This window comes from Lissotriton helveticus, chromosome 10 (assembly GCF_964261635.1).
Source record: "Lissotriton helveticus chromosome 10, aLisHel1.1, whole genome shotgun sequence".
NCBI lineage: Eukaryota > Metazoa > Chordata > Amphibia > Caudata > Salamandridae > Lissotriton > Lissotriton helveticus.
The window spans coordinates 1,107,093,605-1,107,113,195 of NC_136071.1; the positions used below are offsets into that span (position 1 = coordinate 1,107,093,605).

The 19,591-nt window shown below is 47.6% G+C and overlaps 1 protein-coding gene across 2 annotated transcripts in view; it reads right to left on the reverse strand.

Moving 5' to 3' along the window:
• Nucleotides 1-19,591, reverse strand: part of DNAJC13 (DnaJ heat shock protein family (Hsp40) member C13) — a 1,517,524-nt gene that overhangs the window by 1,030,882 nt on the left and 467,051 nt on the right. For both annotated transcript variants that reach the window (XM_078663869.1, XM_078663868.1), the window contains exons 14-15: nucleotides 6,722-6,829; nucleotides 2,226-2,381 (exon numbers count right to left, since the gene is read on the reverse strand). In XM_078663869.1, the coding sequence (XP_078519995.1) occupies nucleotides 2,226-2,381; nucleotides 6,722-6,829 (264 nt within the window). The remainder of the gene's footprint in view (nucleotides 1-2,225; nucleotides 2,382-6,721; nucleotides 6,830-19,591) is intronic.

The window sequence follows — 19,591 nt, forward strand, 5'->3', positions numbered from 1 at the left end:
CTATCCAACGCTTTCCCTACTGTTGCACTCTCTGGAGTGGGAATAGTAATTTTTGCCCTTATGCTATCCAACGCTTTCCCTACTGTTGCACTCACTGGAGTGGGAATTGTATTTTTTACCCCTACGCTATCCAACGCTTTCCCTACTGTTGCACTCTCTGGAGTGGGAATAGTCATTTTTACCCCTACGCTATCCAACGCTTTCCCTACTGTTGCACTCTCTGGAGTGGGAATAGTATTTTTTTACCCCTACGCTATCCAACGCTTTCCCTACTGTTGCACTCTCTGGAGTGGTAATATTAAATGTTACCCTCCTGCTATCCTACGGTAAAATATTGTAAATTTTTTATTATTTACTTAAATTAATTATATCTTAATTTTAAGGTTATTTGAGTATTTTTAAGTATGTTTTAGTTAATTATATTTATTATTTCATTAATTTTAAATTACTTTTAAGACATTTAAAAAAATTCGATATTTTGACTGACTATTTTTTACAGACTATATTTTGGATTCGATATTTTTTTACTTACGTGTTTGTAGATAGGAATTCGATATTTTGGCATTCTATATTTTGGTGACTATATTTTGGTAAGTCTATATTTTGTCATTCTATATTATGTCAGTGATCCCCTCACACAATTACCAGGTACCATGCTTCATCATAAGATGTTATGTTATGTTATGTTATAAAGTGCTCTTCTATAGCGCACGGCTACTCGATTGAGTGTCCCGGCGCTTTGGCAAAGAGAGATAGAAGAAAAGTACACAACACAGCGCCCTCCGCACGGCGGCACAGAATTACTGGGAGAAGAGCCAAGTCTTCAATTCCTTTCGAAAAACAAGCAAGTTGGAAGTAGTTCTGAGAGCAAAGGGAAGCTCGTTCCAACACCGAGGTGCCAGGTACCGGAAGGAGCGTCCTCCAGTACGAGCACGTCTGATGATAGGAACAACGGCTTTGGCCTGTAAAGCAGACCTTAATGACCTTCTGGGAGCATAGAAGGCCAGCCGTTTCCTGAGGTAGTAAGGGCCAGTCGAGTGGAGAGCTTTAAAAGCCAGAGTCAAGATCTTAAAAGTGACTCTCTTGGCTATTGGAAGCCAATGAAGTCTCTCAAGCAACTCCGACGCTCGAGCCCTTCGCGGTAATCCAAAAATGGCTCTAGCAGCCGAATTCTGATCGATGTCCTGTGCTCTCCAAAAACTTCAGTTTAATGGAAAGCAGGTCCACACCCTGAGATCCGTGCAATAAGTTAAAAACCAATATGGTAGCGGAGTATGGTTTTTAGTTCGTAGGGTACCACTTGGCATTAAAAATTGGATGTGGGGTATCAGAGAACAAGTACACCAATCCCACTATGGTGTCAACATGTTTCTGCGTAGTGGCTCAACAGACTCCATGGTATTCTCAGGACACATGTCGGATCAACTGTAAGTCTATACCCTCAAGGGCAAGCTGGCTTCCAATACAATCCTATTTCACACAAAAAGCAATCTGAGTGAGAATAATTATATTACATGTTATTATTTCATCATTACTAGTATGTTTCTGAACAAACAAAAAAAGTTTGACAGGATGCCCTCACACACTTACCAGGTGCCATGCTTCATCATAGGATATCCCATGCTCTCCAAAAACATCAGTTTAATGGAAAGCAGGCCCACACCCTGAGATCCGTGCAATAAGTTAAAAACCAATATGGTAGCGGAGTATGGTTTTTAGTTCGTAGGGTACCACTTGGCATTAAAAATTGGGTGTGGGGTATCAGAGAACAAGTACACCAACCCCACTATGGTGTCAACATGTTTCTGCCTAGTGGCTTGACTCCATGGTATTCTCAGGACACATGTCGGATCCACTGTAAGTCTATACCCTTTGTAAATAATAATGAAATAGTGACATAATACTTGCCACCAGCTATAGTTCATAGGTTCGATGGTTACACTAACTGAGGATAATATTGTAATATAATTAATGTCAGTCAGGTGGCTTTTTATGTGAAATTGTAAGAAAGTACACATTTTATTCTTTAAATCTACCCAACCAACGAACTTACCATGTACAGACATTATAATACCACAACCATTTTGTGGTAAACTGCAACTTTAAACAGTTGTTCAGATGTTTAGCTTTTGAAAATTAGAAAAATATATATAACCTATTTTACAGGACAATAATGTATGTCAAGTGTTTAAGGAAAGACCAGAAGTAACAAGGTTCAGACTCACCTGGAATAGTCTAAAGAGAGTTCTTCCATTGGATGCTACCATTTCTAACAGCATATCAAACTGCTGCCCTTCTGTTGTCTCACTATATGGAGCACACAGGGCAAATGTAAGGAAGTCCAAAAGAGAACTAATAACAAGGGCACCTGTCCCGTGACCCTAAAAGGAGGACAAAGTGGAAGCATTAGTGCAGAACAAAGCTTCGCAATTACTGCTAGACATATAGACACTTCTAGATCTTGCAACACTGAAAATACTGCGCTGCCATCATTCCAGGGAACAAAGTCAGAAAAGCTTTACAAAGTCACTTGCAAGGACAAGTCATAAACACTGAGCATGAATAGCAAACAAAATGATCATAAAACGTAACACACTTTAATGTATAAGGGCATATCAATGGAAAGGACTAACATGTTACATGCACAAAAGTGGAAGACCTGATGCAAGGGCTTTATCTATGCTGATTCCGACTGTGGAATATAAGAATAGAGCTTTGGAATGAACTGATCGAGCAACAAATCAGCTGTTTCGCTTCATAACTAAACTGAAGACTTACAAAACATATAGAATATTAAAGAATAATTGAACACCAAATTAATTTAGATGGATGAAAAAAAAATTATGACAATTGCTATATATTGTCATTTTCCGTGCCTATTTATTGAATGGAATGGAATAGGGTCTGAGAACAAGATCAGAAAACATGCACCGACTTAAGTAGCACTTCGAGCATGTCTCAAGAATGCCATTGCAGCCTGTTTGTGCAGTTTTAAATTGCCATGTCAACCAGGCAAAATAAACCTTTTGCCAGGCCCAAACTTTCCTTTCTGATACATATGTCATCCCACTCGAATAGGCCCTGGACTGCGTAGAGGTAAAATGACATTTATTTAAGAATTAGGCCATGTACCTTTAGGTTTTACATATATTAAATGTGTTTTTTAACTGCTGCAAGGTCTACCTCTCCCATAGGATAACATTGGAGTTACCTTATTACATTTTTTAAGGGAAATTTCCAAATGGGAACAAGAATTAAATTCATGTTTGGTGTCTCTGGAATTGTAATGAAAAAAAGAATTACTTCTGGTGAAGTCGGATTTTAAATTAAAAAGTTTTTTAAGTTGCTATTTTCATGCCTTGGCCACTTGGTCTGGGTCCGGGTCCGGACTGGGTGTAGTTGACAGTTGGGCTTTTCCTATACTTCCTACACAGCCACACGCAGTGTGGATCTTAGGTGTGACTGGATGGGCCATTACTAGCAGGAAGGAAGGGAGGAGCTGGGCTAAGCACAACTTACACTTGAATAGGCTGTGTCCTGCCTCCACACAAAGGGCTGAATACCCTCCGTAGTTAGTTTGTAACCAGGGCCAGGAAGGCAGGGCACCTGTGCACATCAAAGGCATGCCTCTAGAAGCTCTTCACCACTTCAAAGGCACAACTGGGTATAAATACTAGACCTCAGTCACCAATTCTTCAGTATTCTTCTGGACCGGTGGATACGCTGTCAGGAAGGAGGGCTGCTGTGCTCTTGAAACTACTGTCACTACACTGGACTGCTGCGCTGAAGAACTGCTACCCTGCTGAGCTGACCTCCTGCCTTTTTGCCTGGGTGAGAAGGACTGAACCTGCATCTCCTGAACCCAGAACAGACTGTGACTTCAAGAGCTAGATGGCTGGACTCGTGATCTGAAGCCTCAGCGGCACAACAGGCTTCCAACAAACTTGCACTTGACTCCGCCATCTGAGAGTTTACCCTGCCAAGTAGTGCTATCCCAATACTGGACCCTTAGAAGTGGGCTTCAGGTGTTCTGCTATGCTGTGCAGATCCAGAGGAACTGATGCATATCTTCGGCTGCGCAAACCCAAGCAGAACCAATACATTGCCACTGCTGCGTGGACTGAACAAGCTGCAAAGCTTCGTATCGCTGCCCATTGGAACCGCCGCTTTGCAATGCACCTCTGCCGCAGACCCTCGTATCTCTTGTCGATGACTGGCTAGACGATAATGACTGAATCTACATCACAGCCTAGCAGCTCCACATCCTAGACATCGGACTTCACATTGCATCCTCAACGCCGACACAGGCCCTCGCATCGCAGCCTCGCTACATCTCAGAACCCACGTATTGCTTCGGCTGCACGTTCTATTGTTCTAACTTGGTATGGAATCCAAGCTACCAGACGGTTGAGCCCAGGTTAATTTAGGCTTGGCTTTTGGCTCACCCTGACAAGGACTGTGGGCGCTGCTTGACCAGGGCTCATACCCCAGTCAACCAACAATCCAATTTCTTACATGATTTTTCTGCCCAACAAAGAATTTCGGATGAACTAGATGATTCAGAAATGGAAACATCTATTCTGTGCGTGTAGATCCTACGTATTGTCTTTGAATCTACTCTTCAAACTTTGACAGTTGATAAGAGCTGTACAGAGCCCCACCTCCGTAATTCCTTGCTATCGGAGAGGATGTATATGTTTGTTGCATTTTTGCAAAAAAGGTTATACTATTTTGTATTTTATTTGAACATTATTGAAAGTTAGGGCTATTGTTCAAGACAATTTCTCTACATGTGTACCCATGGTGTTTGAAATTATTTTTCCTGTACCTCTTTAATAGCTAGATCTACAACGCTACAGATTACTTATTTAGCATAAGGTCCTAACATTATAATTTTATTTTCATTTTCTTAACACTGGGGGAGTAACATCTTCCCAAAGTTTCTGTTCAATGATGTGGTGAGCGGGGTTTTGAGTGTCGGGACTGAAAGTATTGCTTAATTTTTCTATTTATTTTTTCGTTCATTGCAATGTATGTTCCTCTCGAAACCTTGCTTTGAGTAGATAGTTCTACTCTATGCACACTACATTTTCTATCTATTTTGCTTTACATTCTATTTCTCTACTCATGGATCTATGTTCATTCCTTTGATTGCAAATCTGCTGGGTCGCATGTTTTTTTCTTTCAAAATTGCAAACTACATTTCCATTTACCATTCAGATGCACCATTAGATGTATCTACAGATCTTGCTCATTGAATTAAATAATTAACTGATTTTAAAACAGCCTAAACATTATTTTACTCGAAAGGATACAATGACCCGGTTAAGATATGTTAAATTACCGATTATCTCTATAAATTGAAAAGAGACATTATATGATTTTACTGTCGCTTATGAAGAACGTTTGGCAAAAAATAATTAATTTCTTAATCAAAAAATGCTGACAAAATATTTTATTGAAGCTATGTTGCAGATTGAAAATACTTTTTGTTTTTCTTATGTGCTAATGGTTCAGCACAACCCACTTATTACAGATGTCAATGATTGATATCATTTAGACCTCATTCTCACGCATGGATGCAAGATCATTCTTTGCAATTGGAAAAGTACAACTAAAGCTTCTATCCAAATTTGGAGAGATATACTAATACATACAAGAGGAGCTATCACCACCAAACTCCAACAATTCCCATGAAAATCCAAAATACAACCTATTTGGGGAAAATTGGACTCGTATCAGGAAAAAATGAAACCTCCACAAATAGCTTATATATTGATTTATCGTCATGTATTCGGAATTGTACACATTGACTCTGTGCAGTGTAACTCTTGGTTCCCGTCCTTCTCTTTTCTTCGTACTGTGTATCCTTTCTTATAGCTATCTTTCTCTCTCGTCCCGTGAAACGGAGCAACTCTAAGTTGGTATACTGCAATTTATGCATGTATATACCGAATATTCAACTTTCAGTGTGAGGTTTTGTCATGAAGTTCATGATATTTCTATTTTTGTGTCTTCAAATAAATTCTGAAATTAAAAAAAGGGAAATGACAAGTGGACAACAATATTGGCATGTGTTAAGGTTTCCCTTACCTCTGAAAAAGTTGATCATTTTATAAAGCCAGAAAAATATGGTTGAAGGAACACAAACCTTAGAAAGTGTAACAGACTGGGAGTCTGTGAAGGTTTGGGTTACATTAACAGGTTTAGGAAATCATTCATCGTGGTAGCGCCAGCAGTTAAGTATGTGTGTACCACCCATCGTGCAGCACCACTAACAGAGCTGTGCTACTATGAACATCATGTATTAACAACCACAGGAGACACCCGTAGTCCCATCACAGTCCTGGAAAAACTGTAGTAACATGCACAAATGTCTCAACAGGAATCAATGAGGGAATATGATTCAAGGAGTACATTAATTATTATCTCCTCACTGATTCCCGTTGAGACACTGTCACATGTTACTACTACGTACATCACAGCTCCAGGAAGGCTCTGACTGGTACAGATTTTTGGATTTTAACAAAGCCATTAATGGTTTGTGGTTGCTCTTGAACAGAAATATGAATTTGTGCAAAACAAATATCACATTTATGACAATTTAGACAAAACAAGTCAAATAAAAAGCCAGAGCTACTTTTTCATAAATAAAACATCTCCAACAGAAAACATCAGATCTTTCCTTCACCATTAAATGTACAAAATAAAGAGGACGTACCACATGGGAATTAAATTTCTCCAACAAGTTTTCCAGAAACTTTTTTGAAGAAAGAAGAGAAGCTTTGTTCAATTGCTCTTGCCTTAAGTCATAGTCGTCATGCATTGGCTGGAAAACAAAAACAAAAAAAATTATGAAAGATTTAGTGATAGCCAGTAAGGTAAGCAGGCTGTACTTCTGACCAGTAACTCGCAAAGCAACAGTCTAAATCCTGGAAGAGAGGACTCAGTTTTTCAGCTACCGCAGAGCTGACTAGCAGGTACACTGACCCTTGTCATTTGAGCATAGACCATTCTAAATTATTAGTTGTTAATGTGATTATTTAAAAAAACCATGCATGATACAAAATGCTAAAGCCTCCAACCTTTATTTCGCTAGGATCATCTTAAGAAGTAAGACAACACTCAGGGTGTAAGTAATTTGCACAATTCTGTGTAGCATAATTCGGCATTTAGCGCGAGTTTCTTAACGCAAAATGCCCCATTGCGCCCAAATAGACATGAGGATGCATTTTGAGCTAAGAAATAACATTAAATGCAACGGAACACCAATAGCAAGCGCAAGCAGCTGCTTGTGCTCGCTAAATGTGCTCTCTGTAGGATTTTTTCCACAAAATTATTCTTAATTATGCAAGTGAGCGTTATTGTGTTATTATCAATAACTTCATGTCAAAGAGTAAAGCAGAATTATCAATCTTACCTTAATTACTCTGGCATAACTGAAAATCCGTCCGGGCCTACACAACATCGCACACACCGTCTACTTTCAGAATTCAACAAGTGGCCCAGTATTTAATAAAGATTGCCCATTGGGAACGACTCTCTGCTGGATTCTCTAGTCCCCTCGCAACAGCTAAGCAAAGGACTAACATAATAGAGAGGAGTGTGGCCCCGGGGAGATTATACATTACACAAATGGACGTGTCCTGGGGGTGAAGAGAGGACTGACACCTCTATTCTGTGCTGCAACATGCAACTCCAAAGACTTGTGAAAGTCAGGTAACACTGAAGCTAATTTAATGCAAATGAACATCAGATGAGAAACTCGCCTATCGTTGGCAGGCCAACAGTACAGTGGCTTGATGCGCGTTGCCGCTTGCACGGAGCCCCGACCGTAGAGCAGCCAGGCCTCTAAGTGGTGCGGGTGTATCTGGAGGTCAGCAGGAGCGGCAAGGACCACAGAGACCAGGGCGCCTCGCAGCAGGAGCCGCATCAGCTTCCCCCGCCAGCTGGCACTTTAAAGGCTCACATGGACACGGACTCACACGCCCAGCCCGTCTGCACCCATCAGAGGCCGAAGGAGGCCGGGCTGGGCCACGTTACTAATGTCTGCCAACGGATTCGGACCAAATGAATGCTTAACTATCAAGGTACTGCTATATTAATACGCCTCTGTGGCCTTGTTTTGTTTAGAGGGAGGGTATCATGAGTAGGCCTAAGTCTGGAAATGGGCAGGGCCTTGGATGCTTTTCAATAGAACCCCGAGCCGGCACTCATCCATGAAACTGAACTTATAGAGCGGAGACTGTCTTTGGAGCCCCAAAACACCAAAAATCGGACTGTGCCTGTTATTTCTGTTATTAGTGCCCCAGTTCCTCAACTGAATTTGTAAGCAAATGTATCCCAAAATAGATTACATTTAACCACCTCGGACTCTGAAATCATTGACGGTCCTGATACATGTGATCAGCCTGTAAAATCAATCAGGCCAAAAGTTGTCACAAGGGGTCAAAAAGCTAAATCTAAAACTAAACATCTGAATAGTCTTGCACCGCCCTCTAAGAAAAGAAAGGGTCAAACTTTGAATAAACAAAACTTCCTTTTGCCCAAGTCCTTGGGGAGTAAGAATAAACATAATGATATAGAGCATAACCAGGTGTCTGCTCAAACCAGCGTTGAAATAGCCTTGGGGGGCATTACCAACGGAGGTTGATTTTTGGGAAAAATGGAATCCACGGTTGCGACTCTTTTAAATCAACTGATGCAAAGGCTAACCGACATTGAGGTTAGGTTATCGAATCTTGAAAAACCGGTGGTAAGCCGTAGCAAAAACATAGCAATAAATAATGGGGCTAAAAGCACTGTTAAGGATAGGATTATAGATCAACATAAATCCTGTGATAGAAGTAAAAACCAGAATGACCAGCTATGCTCAAGGGCAGCAAACCAATATTAAATTGCAGTGAGAATTCTTTTCAGGTAAAAGATTTAATTCCCAGGCATGCCCAGACTACACAGGTTCCAAGTGGCTTTCATACTAATAGCAAGAGACCGCAGACCCCAAGTAACATGGAAGGTAGACTGCCTCATCAAAGAACACCAGGTGGTCCACATACCAACTTACATTTACTACCTGAAGCAACTCCTTATACTATTCTAGCCAATGTTCCCCCGTTGTCACCCAGTGAATCAGAGCACTGGTCGTCACTGAGGAACAAGTCATTACATTTCCTGAGAGAGAGGACGGGGATTGATGAAGTGTTGATTGTGGAATTTAAAATGACGCGCTGGACATAGGTAGGTGGGGAAATCCACTAAGAAATGTTCAGGTGATTGTATTGTACTAACCTTTAGATCTCCACGCCTCGTTACGACAATCTTAGAAAGGACAAACACCTGGTCTGTATGTTCAAGGGGGATTTTTATTCTGCGGCTGGGCTGTTTTTATGAGCCACCTAGACCTCCATGGCTTGCTGTAGAAAAGGAGAAATCTAGACAAGAAAATCCATACTCTGAGCATCCTCCCTGGGATCACCCAAACTGCTATGAGGCACTAAGTGGCCTGGGAGATATTGACTGACTGGCCTCAAACCTAGGAGGTCTGTGGAAAATAGATATCATAAATAATGAATTAGAGACAGCCCCATAATCACTAAATGAAATAGTGGAAGTCTCATTTACCCGATCCAGAGGACGGCCCAAATTGCCCATTACATTTGCATTCAGAAAGTGAAGGGAGGGCTATTTGGGATTCAGACATGGCACCATTAGCACAGCCCATCTTTAATATAGATGGGGCAGGGGCTGCAGGTTACCATCGAAATGAATGCCCAATGAGGCTCATTTCATGGAACATTGAGGGTATTAGAACTAGACTATCAGATGAGGTATGGCTACAATATATCAAAACATTCGATATCATTTGCACCCAGGAAGCATGGAGCAGGGATGATGTTATCAATGGTTTCCGTTCATTTAATGTTGAGACAATTACATCCACTGCAGGGAGAGCGAAAGGAGGATTGGCGACTTTGATTTCTGTTAAATATGGATCTATAAAGATTGAGGACATAGTCGATTCCCCCGGTATCAGATTATTCTGATCCGTAATTTGATTGATGTCCCAATATTATTAATTAACTTTTATTGTAATATTTTTGATCAGAATAATTGTGGGATCATTAATACCCTCAAAGAAGAAATTGAGACGGCTGCGGTTAAAGGTTTTCCTCTATGTATAATATGAGTGGGTGATTTCAATTGTACTTTGTGTCAGCATAGTTCGCAAACAGTATGTGGGTTCTTAGACACTGAAATCCAACCGCTTTCCCATTCTAAGCACTGTTTACAGGGTGAAGCGTTAAATACCATCATTGTTGTAAATAAACTATGTTTTGTTGATACTTTGGTTTGTTCCCCACCTATACAGTACCCCATATTTTTGGGAGGAATTAGGTCAAGTAGTATCGACTTCATGTTGATATCTAGAAAATGTGCCCATCTGTTAGATAGCTTTGCGGTAGAACCTAACACTACTAGTGATCACAACCCCCTTGTTGCCTGTCTGTATGGAACAGCACCAAGGAGCAACAGTGATGAATGCCCATTAACATACCATCCTAATCAGGAGGTGAGAATATGGAGCAACATAAACGCACTAGATTTTGAGAAGGAGATGGTGAAATCTAATTTTAGTCAAGTTATGACCTGTGTATCTGATGATTCCAACCCGGAGAGGTTATACAGTGCTTTGAAAGAATTTGTAAAGATGTGGCCAATCATTTAATAAGAACAGTGAGAAGAAAGGACCCACATGAAATTAGATGGTTCAATGAGAGTGCTCCAGAGCACAAAATGATCTTAAAATGGCCCTGCACATAGTCCCCCGCGATAAGGAACTAATTAGGATAGCGAGACAAACCTATAAAAATGTAATCAGACTCAGGAAAGAGGAATTAAGAAGACTTACCTGGGAAGATCTTGAGAGAGCTAGTGCTCTCAATGATTCAAAGGGCTTTTGGGAAGTCATAAATCGTCCCCTCTTCAACAATGATGTAAGGACTATTGAATCAACAATAACAGGGGGTGTTTTGGAATCACATTTCACACATATATTTAACCCAAAAGGTTTATCACCGTATGATCAAAGAGATAAAATAGTAATTAATTCTGAAACTGCGAATCAACTCAGTTTATCTATCTCTCTTGGTGAGGTTGAAGAGGCTCTGACAAAGGGTACTTCCTCAAAGGCCCCAGGACCAGATGGGGTGTCTTTGGATCTGTTTAAATGCAATCTACAATTATGGCACCACTGTTGGTAAATGTTTTTAAATCAGTAATTGTGGACCACATCCCCAGTTCATGGAAAGAGGCAGTGGTGGTATCGATATATAAGAAAGATAACAGGAATGACCCTGTGTGCTATGCCCATCTCTCTAATTGATGCTACATGCAAAGTCCTGGGAGGGTAATTCTTGCTCGCCTGGAATCATGGGCCAATGGCACTGATCTTATGTCCCCTACTCAATACGGTTTCAGGAAGGGAATGGGGACAAACGAACACTGTCAATCTCGCTCTAATCATGGGTAAGTACATGAAGGCCAAGGAAGGGGGTTTGATACACCTGGCCTTCATGGACTTATCCAGTGCTTTTGAGACAGTGAGCCAGGGTAGGCTGTGGACACTTATGGAGAAAATGGGATTTGAAGAAGCTCTTATTACCCTGTTACGAAGGTTGCATGCGTCAACCACTGTCTCCATTCGCTACGGCTCAGGAGGAGAGAAGACTAGGCCCATTTTTTATTTCTTCTATATACAAATGGGGTAGAGAAATTCTTATTAGACCAGCAGTTGGATTATCTCAGTATAGGAGGTCAGCTGGACCCTTTATTGTCATATGCCGATGATACGGTTTTGATGGCTTTAACGGCCAATAGCTTTATTTATTTATTTTATTTAAGTTTATAAGGCGTGCAGCTACCCAAAAAGGGATTCCCGGCGCTTTCAAAAAGCATTGATTGCTTTTTCTGACTCTATGACGGCATTGGACCTAAAAGTAAATTTTTGTAAATCTTTTATCATGCCATGTGGTCCCAAACATACTAAAATGAGAAAATTTGTGGTAAACGAAAAGACCATTGATAAGGTACCCAATTTTAAAAATTTGGAGAATGTATTCAATAATAAATTGAATTGGGACCATTTGATTGTAGCTAGGGCTCAACATACCAGTAGAACTATAGAGGGGCTGTACCGCTTTTGAGTGCAAACTGAGACATAAGCCGGTGGCAGAAATGCACAAGTTACTACTTGTGTAACAATATATCTGTAAGAGACATTAGTTAGTGATAGATTCCTTACCTTAGAATATCCCCAGGCGTCAGACTGGATCCGGAAATTAAAAAAAAATTTGCGTAGCAGTACCCTTGCGCGTCGGTAGGCGTCGTCTGCGGCTCCGGGTCCGTCGTCGGCGCCATGATGACGTCGGAGTACTTACACCCGCCTCCGCGTGCTGACGTCAGTTCTTAGACACAGCTTTTCCGCGCCAGAAGCGCTGAGCCATGTTAAAAACCAACACTGGTGCCATTGAAACTAGGGCCCTGAAAGGGGATATCCCTAACCCTGTCCAGGCAGTAGTGTCTTGCAAACATGTGCAGCGATGCCCACGTAGCTGCCTGACAGATGTACTGCAAGGGCACTCCCCGGCCCAGGGCAGTTGTAGTCGCCGTGGCTCGGGTGGAATGAGCCCGCAATCAATCAATCAATCAATCATGACATTTGTATAGCGCACTACTCACCCGGGGGGGGTCTCAAGGCACTGGGGGAGGGGGGGCCGTCACTGCTCGAAGAGCCAGGTCTTGAGTTGCTTCCTGAAGGAGAGATGGTCCTGGGTTAGTCGGAGGTGAATGGGGAGGGAGTTCCATGTCTTGGCTGCCAGGTAGGAGAAGGATCTTCCACCGGCGGTGGCTCGGCGGATGCGTGGGACGGCGGCGAGGGCGTGGCTGGTCGACCGTAGCTGGCGGGCGGGCATGTAGAAGGTCAGGCGGTCGTTGAGGTACTTGGGGCCCAGGTCGTGGAGAGCCTTGTGTGCGTGCGTGAGGAGTCTGAAGGTGATCCTCTTGCTGACGGGAAGCCAGTGCAGGTCTCTCAGGTGGCAGGAGATGTGGCTGTGTCGGGGGATGTTCAGGACGAGTCGTGCGGAGGCGTTCTGGATGCGTTGGAGTCTTTTCTGAAGTTTGGCCGTGGTTCCAGCGTAGAGGGCGTTCCCGTAGTCCAGTCGGCTGGAGGGCCTGGATGACCGTCTTCCTGGTTTCAGTGGGGATCCAACGGAAGATCTTTCGGAGCATGCGCAGGGTGTTGAAGCATGATGACGATACGGCGTTGACTTGTCTGGTCATCGAGAGGGAGGAGTCCAGGATGAAGCCCAGGTTACGTGCGTGGTCCGTTGGCTTGGGAGTGGAGCCCAGGGCGGCGAGCCACCAGGAGTCGTACCAGGCGGAAGGAGATGGTCCCAGGATGAGGACTTCAGTCTTGTCTGAGTTCAGTTTCAGGCGGCTGTTCATCATCCATTCGGCGACGTCTTTCATCCCCTTGTGTAGGCTGGTTCTGGCGGAGGCTGGGTCGTTGGTGAGGGAGAGGATCAGCTGGGTGTCTGCGTAGGAGATGATGTTGAGGTAGTGTGTGCGATGGCTGCGAGGGGGCTCATGTATACGTTGAAGAGGGAGGGGCTGAGTGAAGATCCTTGTGGTACGCCGCAGGTGACTTCGGTGGCCTCGGAGCTGAACGGGGGGAGGCGGACTCTCTGGGTTCTTCCGGCGAGGAACGAGATGATCCACTCCAGCGCCTTCTCTTGGATCCCGGTGTTGCTGAGGCGCTGCACTAGGGTGCGGTGGCAGACGGTGTCGAACGCTGCAGAGAGGTCCAGGAGGATGAGGGCCGCTGTTTCCCCGTTGTCGAGCAGGGATCCGATGTCATCCGTGGCTGCGATGAGGGCGGTCTCGGTGCTGTGGTTGGCTCGGAAGCCGGACTGCGAGTGGTCGAGGGATCCGTTCGCCTCGAGGAAGGCGGCAAGCTGTCTGTTGATGGTCTTCTCGATGACTTTGGCAGGAAAAGGGAGGAGCGAGATGGGTCGGAAGTTCTTGAGGTCGGTGGAGTCAGCTGTTGGTTTCTTCAGGAGGGAGCTGAGCTCGGCGTGCTTCCAGCTTTCCGGGAAGGTGGCAGTGTTGAAGGAGGCGTTGATGATGTCTCGGAGTTGGGGTGCGATGATGGAGTCGGCCTTGTTGAAGACGTGGTGGGGGCAGGGGTCGGTTAGGGATCCGGAGCGGATGGTGTTCATCGTGCGGATGATGTCTTCGGTGCTGACCGGGGTCCAGGTTCTGATGGTGGTGGTGGGGGGTGCTGGTTTGGTGGTAGGGTGCGTGGTCGGAGCGCCGAAGCTGTTGTGTATTTCGGCGATCTTGCGGTGGAAGAATGAGGCGAGTGAGTCACAGAGGTCTTGCGAGGGAGTGATGTTGTTGTTTCCGGCGTTGGGGTTGGAGAGCTCTTTGACGATGCCGAAGAGTTCCTTGCTGTTGTGGGCGTTGTTGTCCAGTCGTTCTTTGAATGCTGTCTTCTTGGTGGTGCGGATCAGCTGGTGGTGTTTGCGGGTGGCGTGCTGGAGGGCAGACCAGTTGACTGTGGTCTGGTCGTTGCGCCAGGCTTTCTCGAGGGTGCGGCAGTTCTTCTTGGAGTTCATGAGTTGGTCGGTGAACCAAGAGGCTTTCTTGCTGCCGTGTCTGCTGGGAGGGGTTTTCAGTGGTGCGATGACGTCTGTGCAGTTGGTGATCCATTGCGTGAGGTTGTTGGCTGCTTCGGAGGGGTCAGTTGCGCTGGCAGGTGGGTTCTGGCTCAGGGAGGTGGTGAGCTGGTCGGCGGTGATCTTGTTCCAGTTCCTGCGGGGAACCTGTTGCGGGTGGTGATGGGTCGTGGTTCTTCTGAAGCTGAAGTGGAAGCAAGCTGTGGTCAGTCCAATGAAGTCCGGTGGAGTGGCTGAAGGAGATGTGCTTGCTGGAGGAGAAGACTGGGTCGAGCGTGTGTCCGGCGTAGTGGGTGGGGGTGTTCACCAGTTTGAGGCCGAGGTTGGCGAGGTTGTCCAGCAGGGTGGTGGTGTTGCTGTCTTTTTGGTTCTCCAGGTGGAAGTTGAGGTCCCCTAGGAGGATGTAGTCATCGGTGGAGAGGGCGTGCGGGCTGATGAAGTCTGTGATGTCTTCGCTGAAACGAGTGCGTGGTCCTGGGGGTCTGTAGATGGGGGTGCCTCTGAGTGTGGTCTTGGGGTCGGTGTGTATCTGGAAGTGGAGGTGTTCGGCGGCGGTGAAAGTGTCGTCGGAGCTGGTCGTGATGCGGATGGTGTTCTTGTGCACGATGGCGATGCCTCCTCCAGTCTGGTTGACGCGGTCCCTCTGGGTGATCTTGTATCCGTCCGGGATGGCGATGGCGATGTCGGGCGCTGAGGAGGCGTTTATCCAGGTTTCCGTGTGGAAGGCGACGTCTGGTGATGTAGTGTCGAGCAGGTTCCAGAGTTCGATGGCGTGTCTGTCGACGGAGCGGGTGTTGAGCAGGATGCACTTGAGGTACTTGCTGTTGGTGTTCGGCTTGGCGGGTGCGGTGCAGGTCTGGAGGCAGGTGAATTTGCAGGCTTGGCAGGTGAAGGGTCCGTGGGTGCGTTTCGGGGTAGCTCGGTTTCATGCTGGCGATCGGCCGGTGTTGAGCGCGTTGAGGGTGGCGGCGTTGTAGGTCAGTCGTGTGGTCTGGCGATGTCAGGGGTCAGGGGTCCTGGCGCTGGGCGCGGGCCAGGCGCGGATGGGCGCAGACGGGCTTGCCTTCGGCGCACCCGCTGCGCGTGAACGCTGCACGTATGCGCGGTCTCTGCCATAAATGGAGATTGGGGGGGCGGGGCGAGGGAGGAGCAGCTGGGAGGCAGGAGCGGGGTGGCGAGTGGGGAGGGGAGCGGTGCGGCGATGCTGGAGGGAACGGGGTGGGGCCGCGGGGGAAACAGGGAGCGGGGTGGAGCCGCGGGGGAAACAGGGAGCGGGGTGGAGCCGCGGGGGGGCAGGGAGCGGGGTGGAGCAGCGGGGGGAAAAACGTCGGTATAGGCACAAAAACATTCAGGGGCACAACAGTTGAGAAGAAAACAATTACTGGCACAATGGCGAGATCAGGGGCACAAAAGTAGAAAGAAAACCAATTACTGGCACAACAGCGAGATCAGGGGCACAACAGTGGATACAATACGGGCAGCGGCGGCGGCAATGGGGACCGGGCACACGAGGATGGGCCACGCGGCGGGTGGAGCGACCGGGGGGCTCCTTTTTAGCCAAGGAATAACATGCCTGGATACACAAGATGATCCACTGGGAGATGGTCCTCTTGTGCACCGCTTTCCCCTTCTTAGCGCCCACGTAACCAACAAAGAGTTGGTCATTCCCGGAACTGGCGTGTGCGATCCAAATAGAATGAGAGTGTACGTTTTGGGTCCAGACGGTGGAGCCGCTCTTCCTCTTTAGAGGGATGCGGTGGCGGAAAGAAGGTGGGCAAGGTGATAGACTGCACGATGTGGAAGGCCGTGACAACCTTGGGCAGGAAAGATGGCTTAGTACGCAACACAACCTTGTCCGGATGGACAGAAAGGAAAGGAGGAGTACAAGAAAGGGCCTGGAGCTCACTCACTCTCCTGGCAGAGGTGATGGCAACCAGGAAAGCAGTCTTCAAAGTGAGAAGACGGAGAGGACAGTTGTGAAGAGGCTCAAAGGGAGCGCACATCAGAAATGTAAGAACAAGGTTCAAGTCCCACTGAGGCATCACAAACGGAACAGGAGGGAACGTGTGTGTGATGCCCTTCAGAAATCGATTTACAAAAGGGGACTTGAACAAAGAAGGTTGATCAGGCAGCCTTAGAAAGGCTGAAAGGGCAGAAAGGTAGCCCTTGATACTGCCCAGAGCAGAGCCCTGCTGGGCAAGAGAAAGAAGGAAGAGAAGACCCTCAGAGAGAGGGGCAGCAAGAGGATCCACAGTCTTTGCTGTGCACCATGCCACAAATCTGTTCCACCTGTAGGCGTATACCGACTTTGTGGAGGGACGCCTGGCTGCCAGAATGACATTACAGACTTCAGGAGGCAAGTCAAATGGCCTCAACTGTCGCCGCTCAATCTCCAAGCATGAGACAGTGACAGGTTCGGGTGGAGGACCGTCCCCTGCTACTGCGACAGAAGGCCCTCCCGAAGAGGCAGACGAACCGGGGGATCGACTGACATACTGAGCAGGTCTGGATACCAGAACCTTCGTGCCCAGTCCGGAGCCACAAGGATGACTTGGGCCCGGTCGTGCTTGATCTTCTTCAGCACTCTGGGCAGAAGTGGTATAGGCGGAAAGGCGTACAACAGACCGCAACTCCACTCGCGACGAAAACCGTCTCCGAGCGAGTGCCGCCTTGGAAATTCCAACGCGCAGAACTGTTGACATTGCGCGTTCTCTTCGGTGGCGAATAGATCTAACCAAGGCTCTCCCATTGCTGAAAGAGGCATTGCGCCACGTCCGAGTTCAGACGCCATTCGTGATCCATCATGCACCGACGGCTGAGCTCGTCCGCCCTGGCGTTCAGAGAACCTGCCAGGTGTTGAGCCACCAGGGTCACGCCCTGGCGTTCCAGCCAGTGCCAGAGGCGCAGAGCCTCCTGGCAAAGGGTCCACGACCCCACCCCGCCCTGTTTGTTGCAGTACCACATGGCGGTGGTGTTGTCCGTGAACACCTGCACTACACTCCCCTGGACAGAGGGGAGGAATGCCTTCAGTGCTAGACGAATCGCCCGCAACTCCAAAAAGGTTGATATGGAGTCGGGCCTCCGCCGGAGACCAGAGGCCTCTGATCTCCGCCTCTCCCATGTGGCCTCCCCAGCCCTGGAGGGTCGCATCCGTCCCAACTACGTGCTCCAGTTGGGGAAGGGAGAGGGATCTGCCGCTGACCCAATCGCGGTCCGTGAGCAACCACTGCAGCGGTCTCGCAGTACCCTCCGAGATCAGGACGTGGTCGGACAGGTTACCCTGATGGTGGGCCCACTGAAACTTCAGGTCCCACTGCAGAGCCCGCATCCGCCACCTGGCGTGATGCACCAGAAGGATGCAGGAGGCCATCAGCCCCAGAAGCCGCAGCGTCAACATGACCGAGACCCGGGATAAAGGCTGAAAGAGTGGAATCAGAGCATGAATATCCCGGACCTGCTGTTTGGGAGGATAAACCCGAAACTGCGCCGAGTTGAGAACCGCTCCGTTGAAGAGGAGCTTCTGAGAGGGACACAGGTGTGACTTCGGCACATTGATGGAAAACCCCAGCTGGTGCAGGAGGTCTGCCGTCGTCTGGAGGAGGCTGACTACTGTCTGGGGCGAGCCCGCCTTCAACAACCAGTCGTCGAGGTAGGGGAAGACTGAAACCTCTAACCTGCGCAGATGAGCTGCGACCACCGCCATCACCTTTGTGAACACCCGTGGGGCGCTGGTAAGGCCGAAGGGGAGCACGGTAAACTGAAAGTGCTCGTGGCGAACCGTGAACCGCAGGTAGCGCCGGTGGGCCTGCAGGACGGAGATGTGGAAATAAGTGTCCTGCAAGTCCAACGCTATCATCCAGTCTCCTGGGTCCAGGGCAGCTAAGACCTGAGCCAGTGTCAGCATTTTGAACTTCTCCTTCCGGAGGAAGCCGTTTACGTTCCTTAGGTCCAAGATAGGGCGCAGGCCCCCTTTGCCCTTCTTGGGTACCAGGAAGTAGTGGGAGTAGCAACCACACCCTACTTCTGGCCCAGGAACGCGCTCGATGGCCCCCTTGGCCAAGAGGGCCGTAACTTCCTCCTGCAGAAGTTGCAAATGATCCCCCGATATGCGGTGGTTCTGCGGTGGCATGGCTGGAGGGGTCGCCTCGAAGGGGAGGGAGTAGCCCTTTCGGACGATTTGCAGCACCCACCTGTCCGACGTGACAGTGCGCCAGTGGAGGAGGTGATGGCGAACCCTGTCCCCCACTGGCGCACATGGGCCTGAAAGCACGGACTAGGAGGGTTTTTTTTAGGCGGATGCTGCGGGGGAAGGTGTGGACTGACCTCGCCGTTGTCCCCGACCGCCGCCACGGCGGTTTACACGGCTGCCACCGCGTTGGGTATTACCCTGCGGAGCGTGGCTGGCAGCACGTGTGGGTGCACCCCTTCCGTGGCCACGAAAGGAGTGAAAGGCAGCCGATTGCTGGCGCGGGGCCGAGAGGCCCAAGGACTTGCCGAAGCCCTGGAGTCCTTAAAGCGGTCAAGCGCATGGTCTGCCTTGTCGCCAAAAAGGCGACGGCCATCAAACGGCATGTCCATGAGTGTATTCTGGACATCGGCCGAGAAGTTGGCGGACCTCAACCAGGCGTGGCGACGAATCGCCACCGTCGTTGCCATCGCTCTACCCAGAGAGTCGGTGGTATCCAGTCCACACCGGATAGAATAACGTGCCGCATCTCGGCCTTCCACAAGGGCTTGGCCGAGTTTAGCCTGTACCTCCAACGGGCATTCTGGCAGCACGTCCCCGACCGTATCCCACAGAGAGTGGGTGTAGCGGCCCAAGAGGCATGCGGTGTTGGAAGACCGCAGTCCCAGAC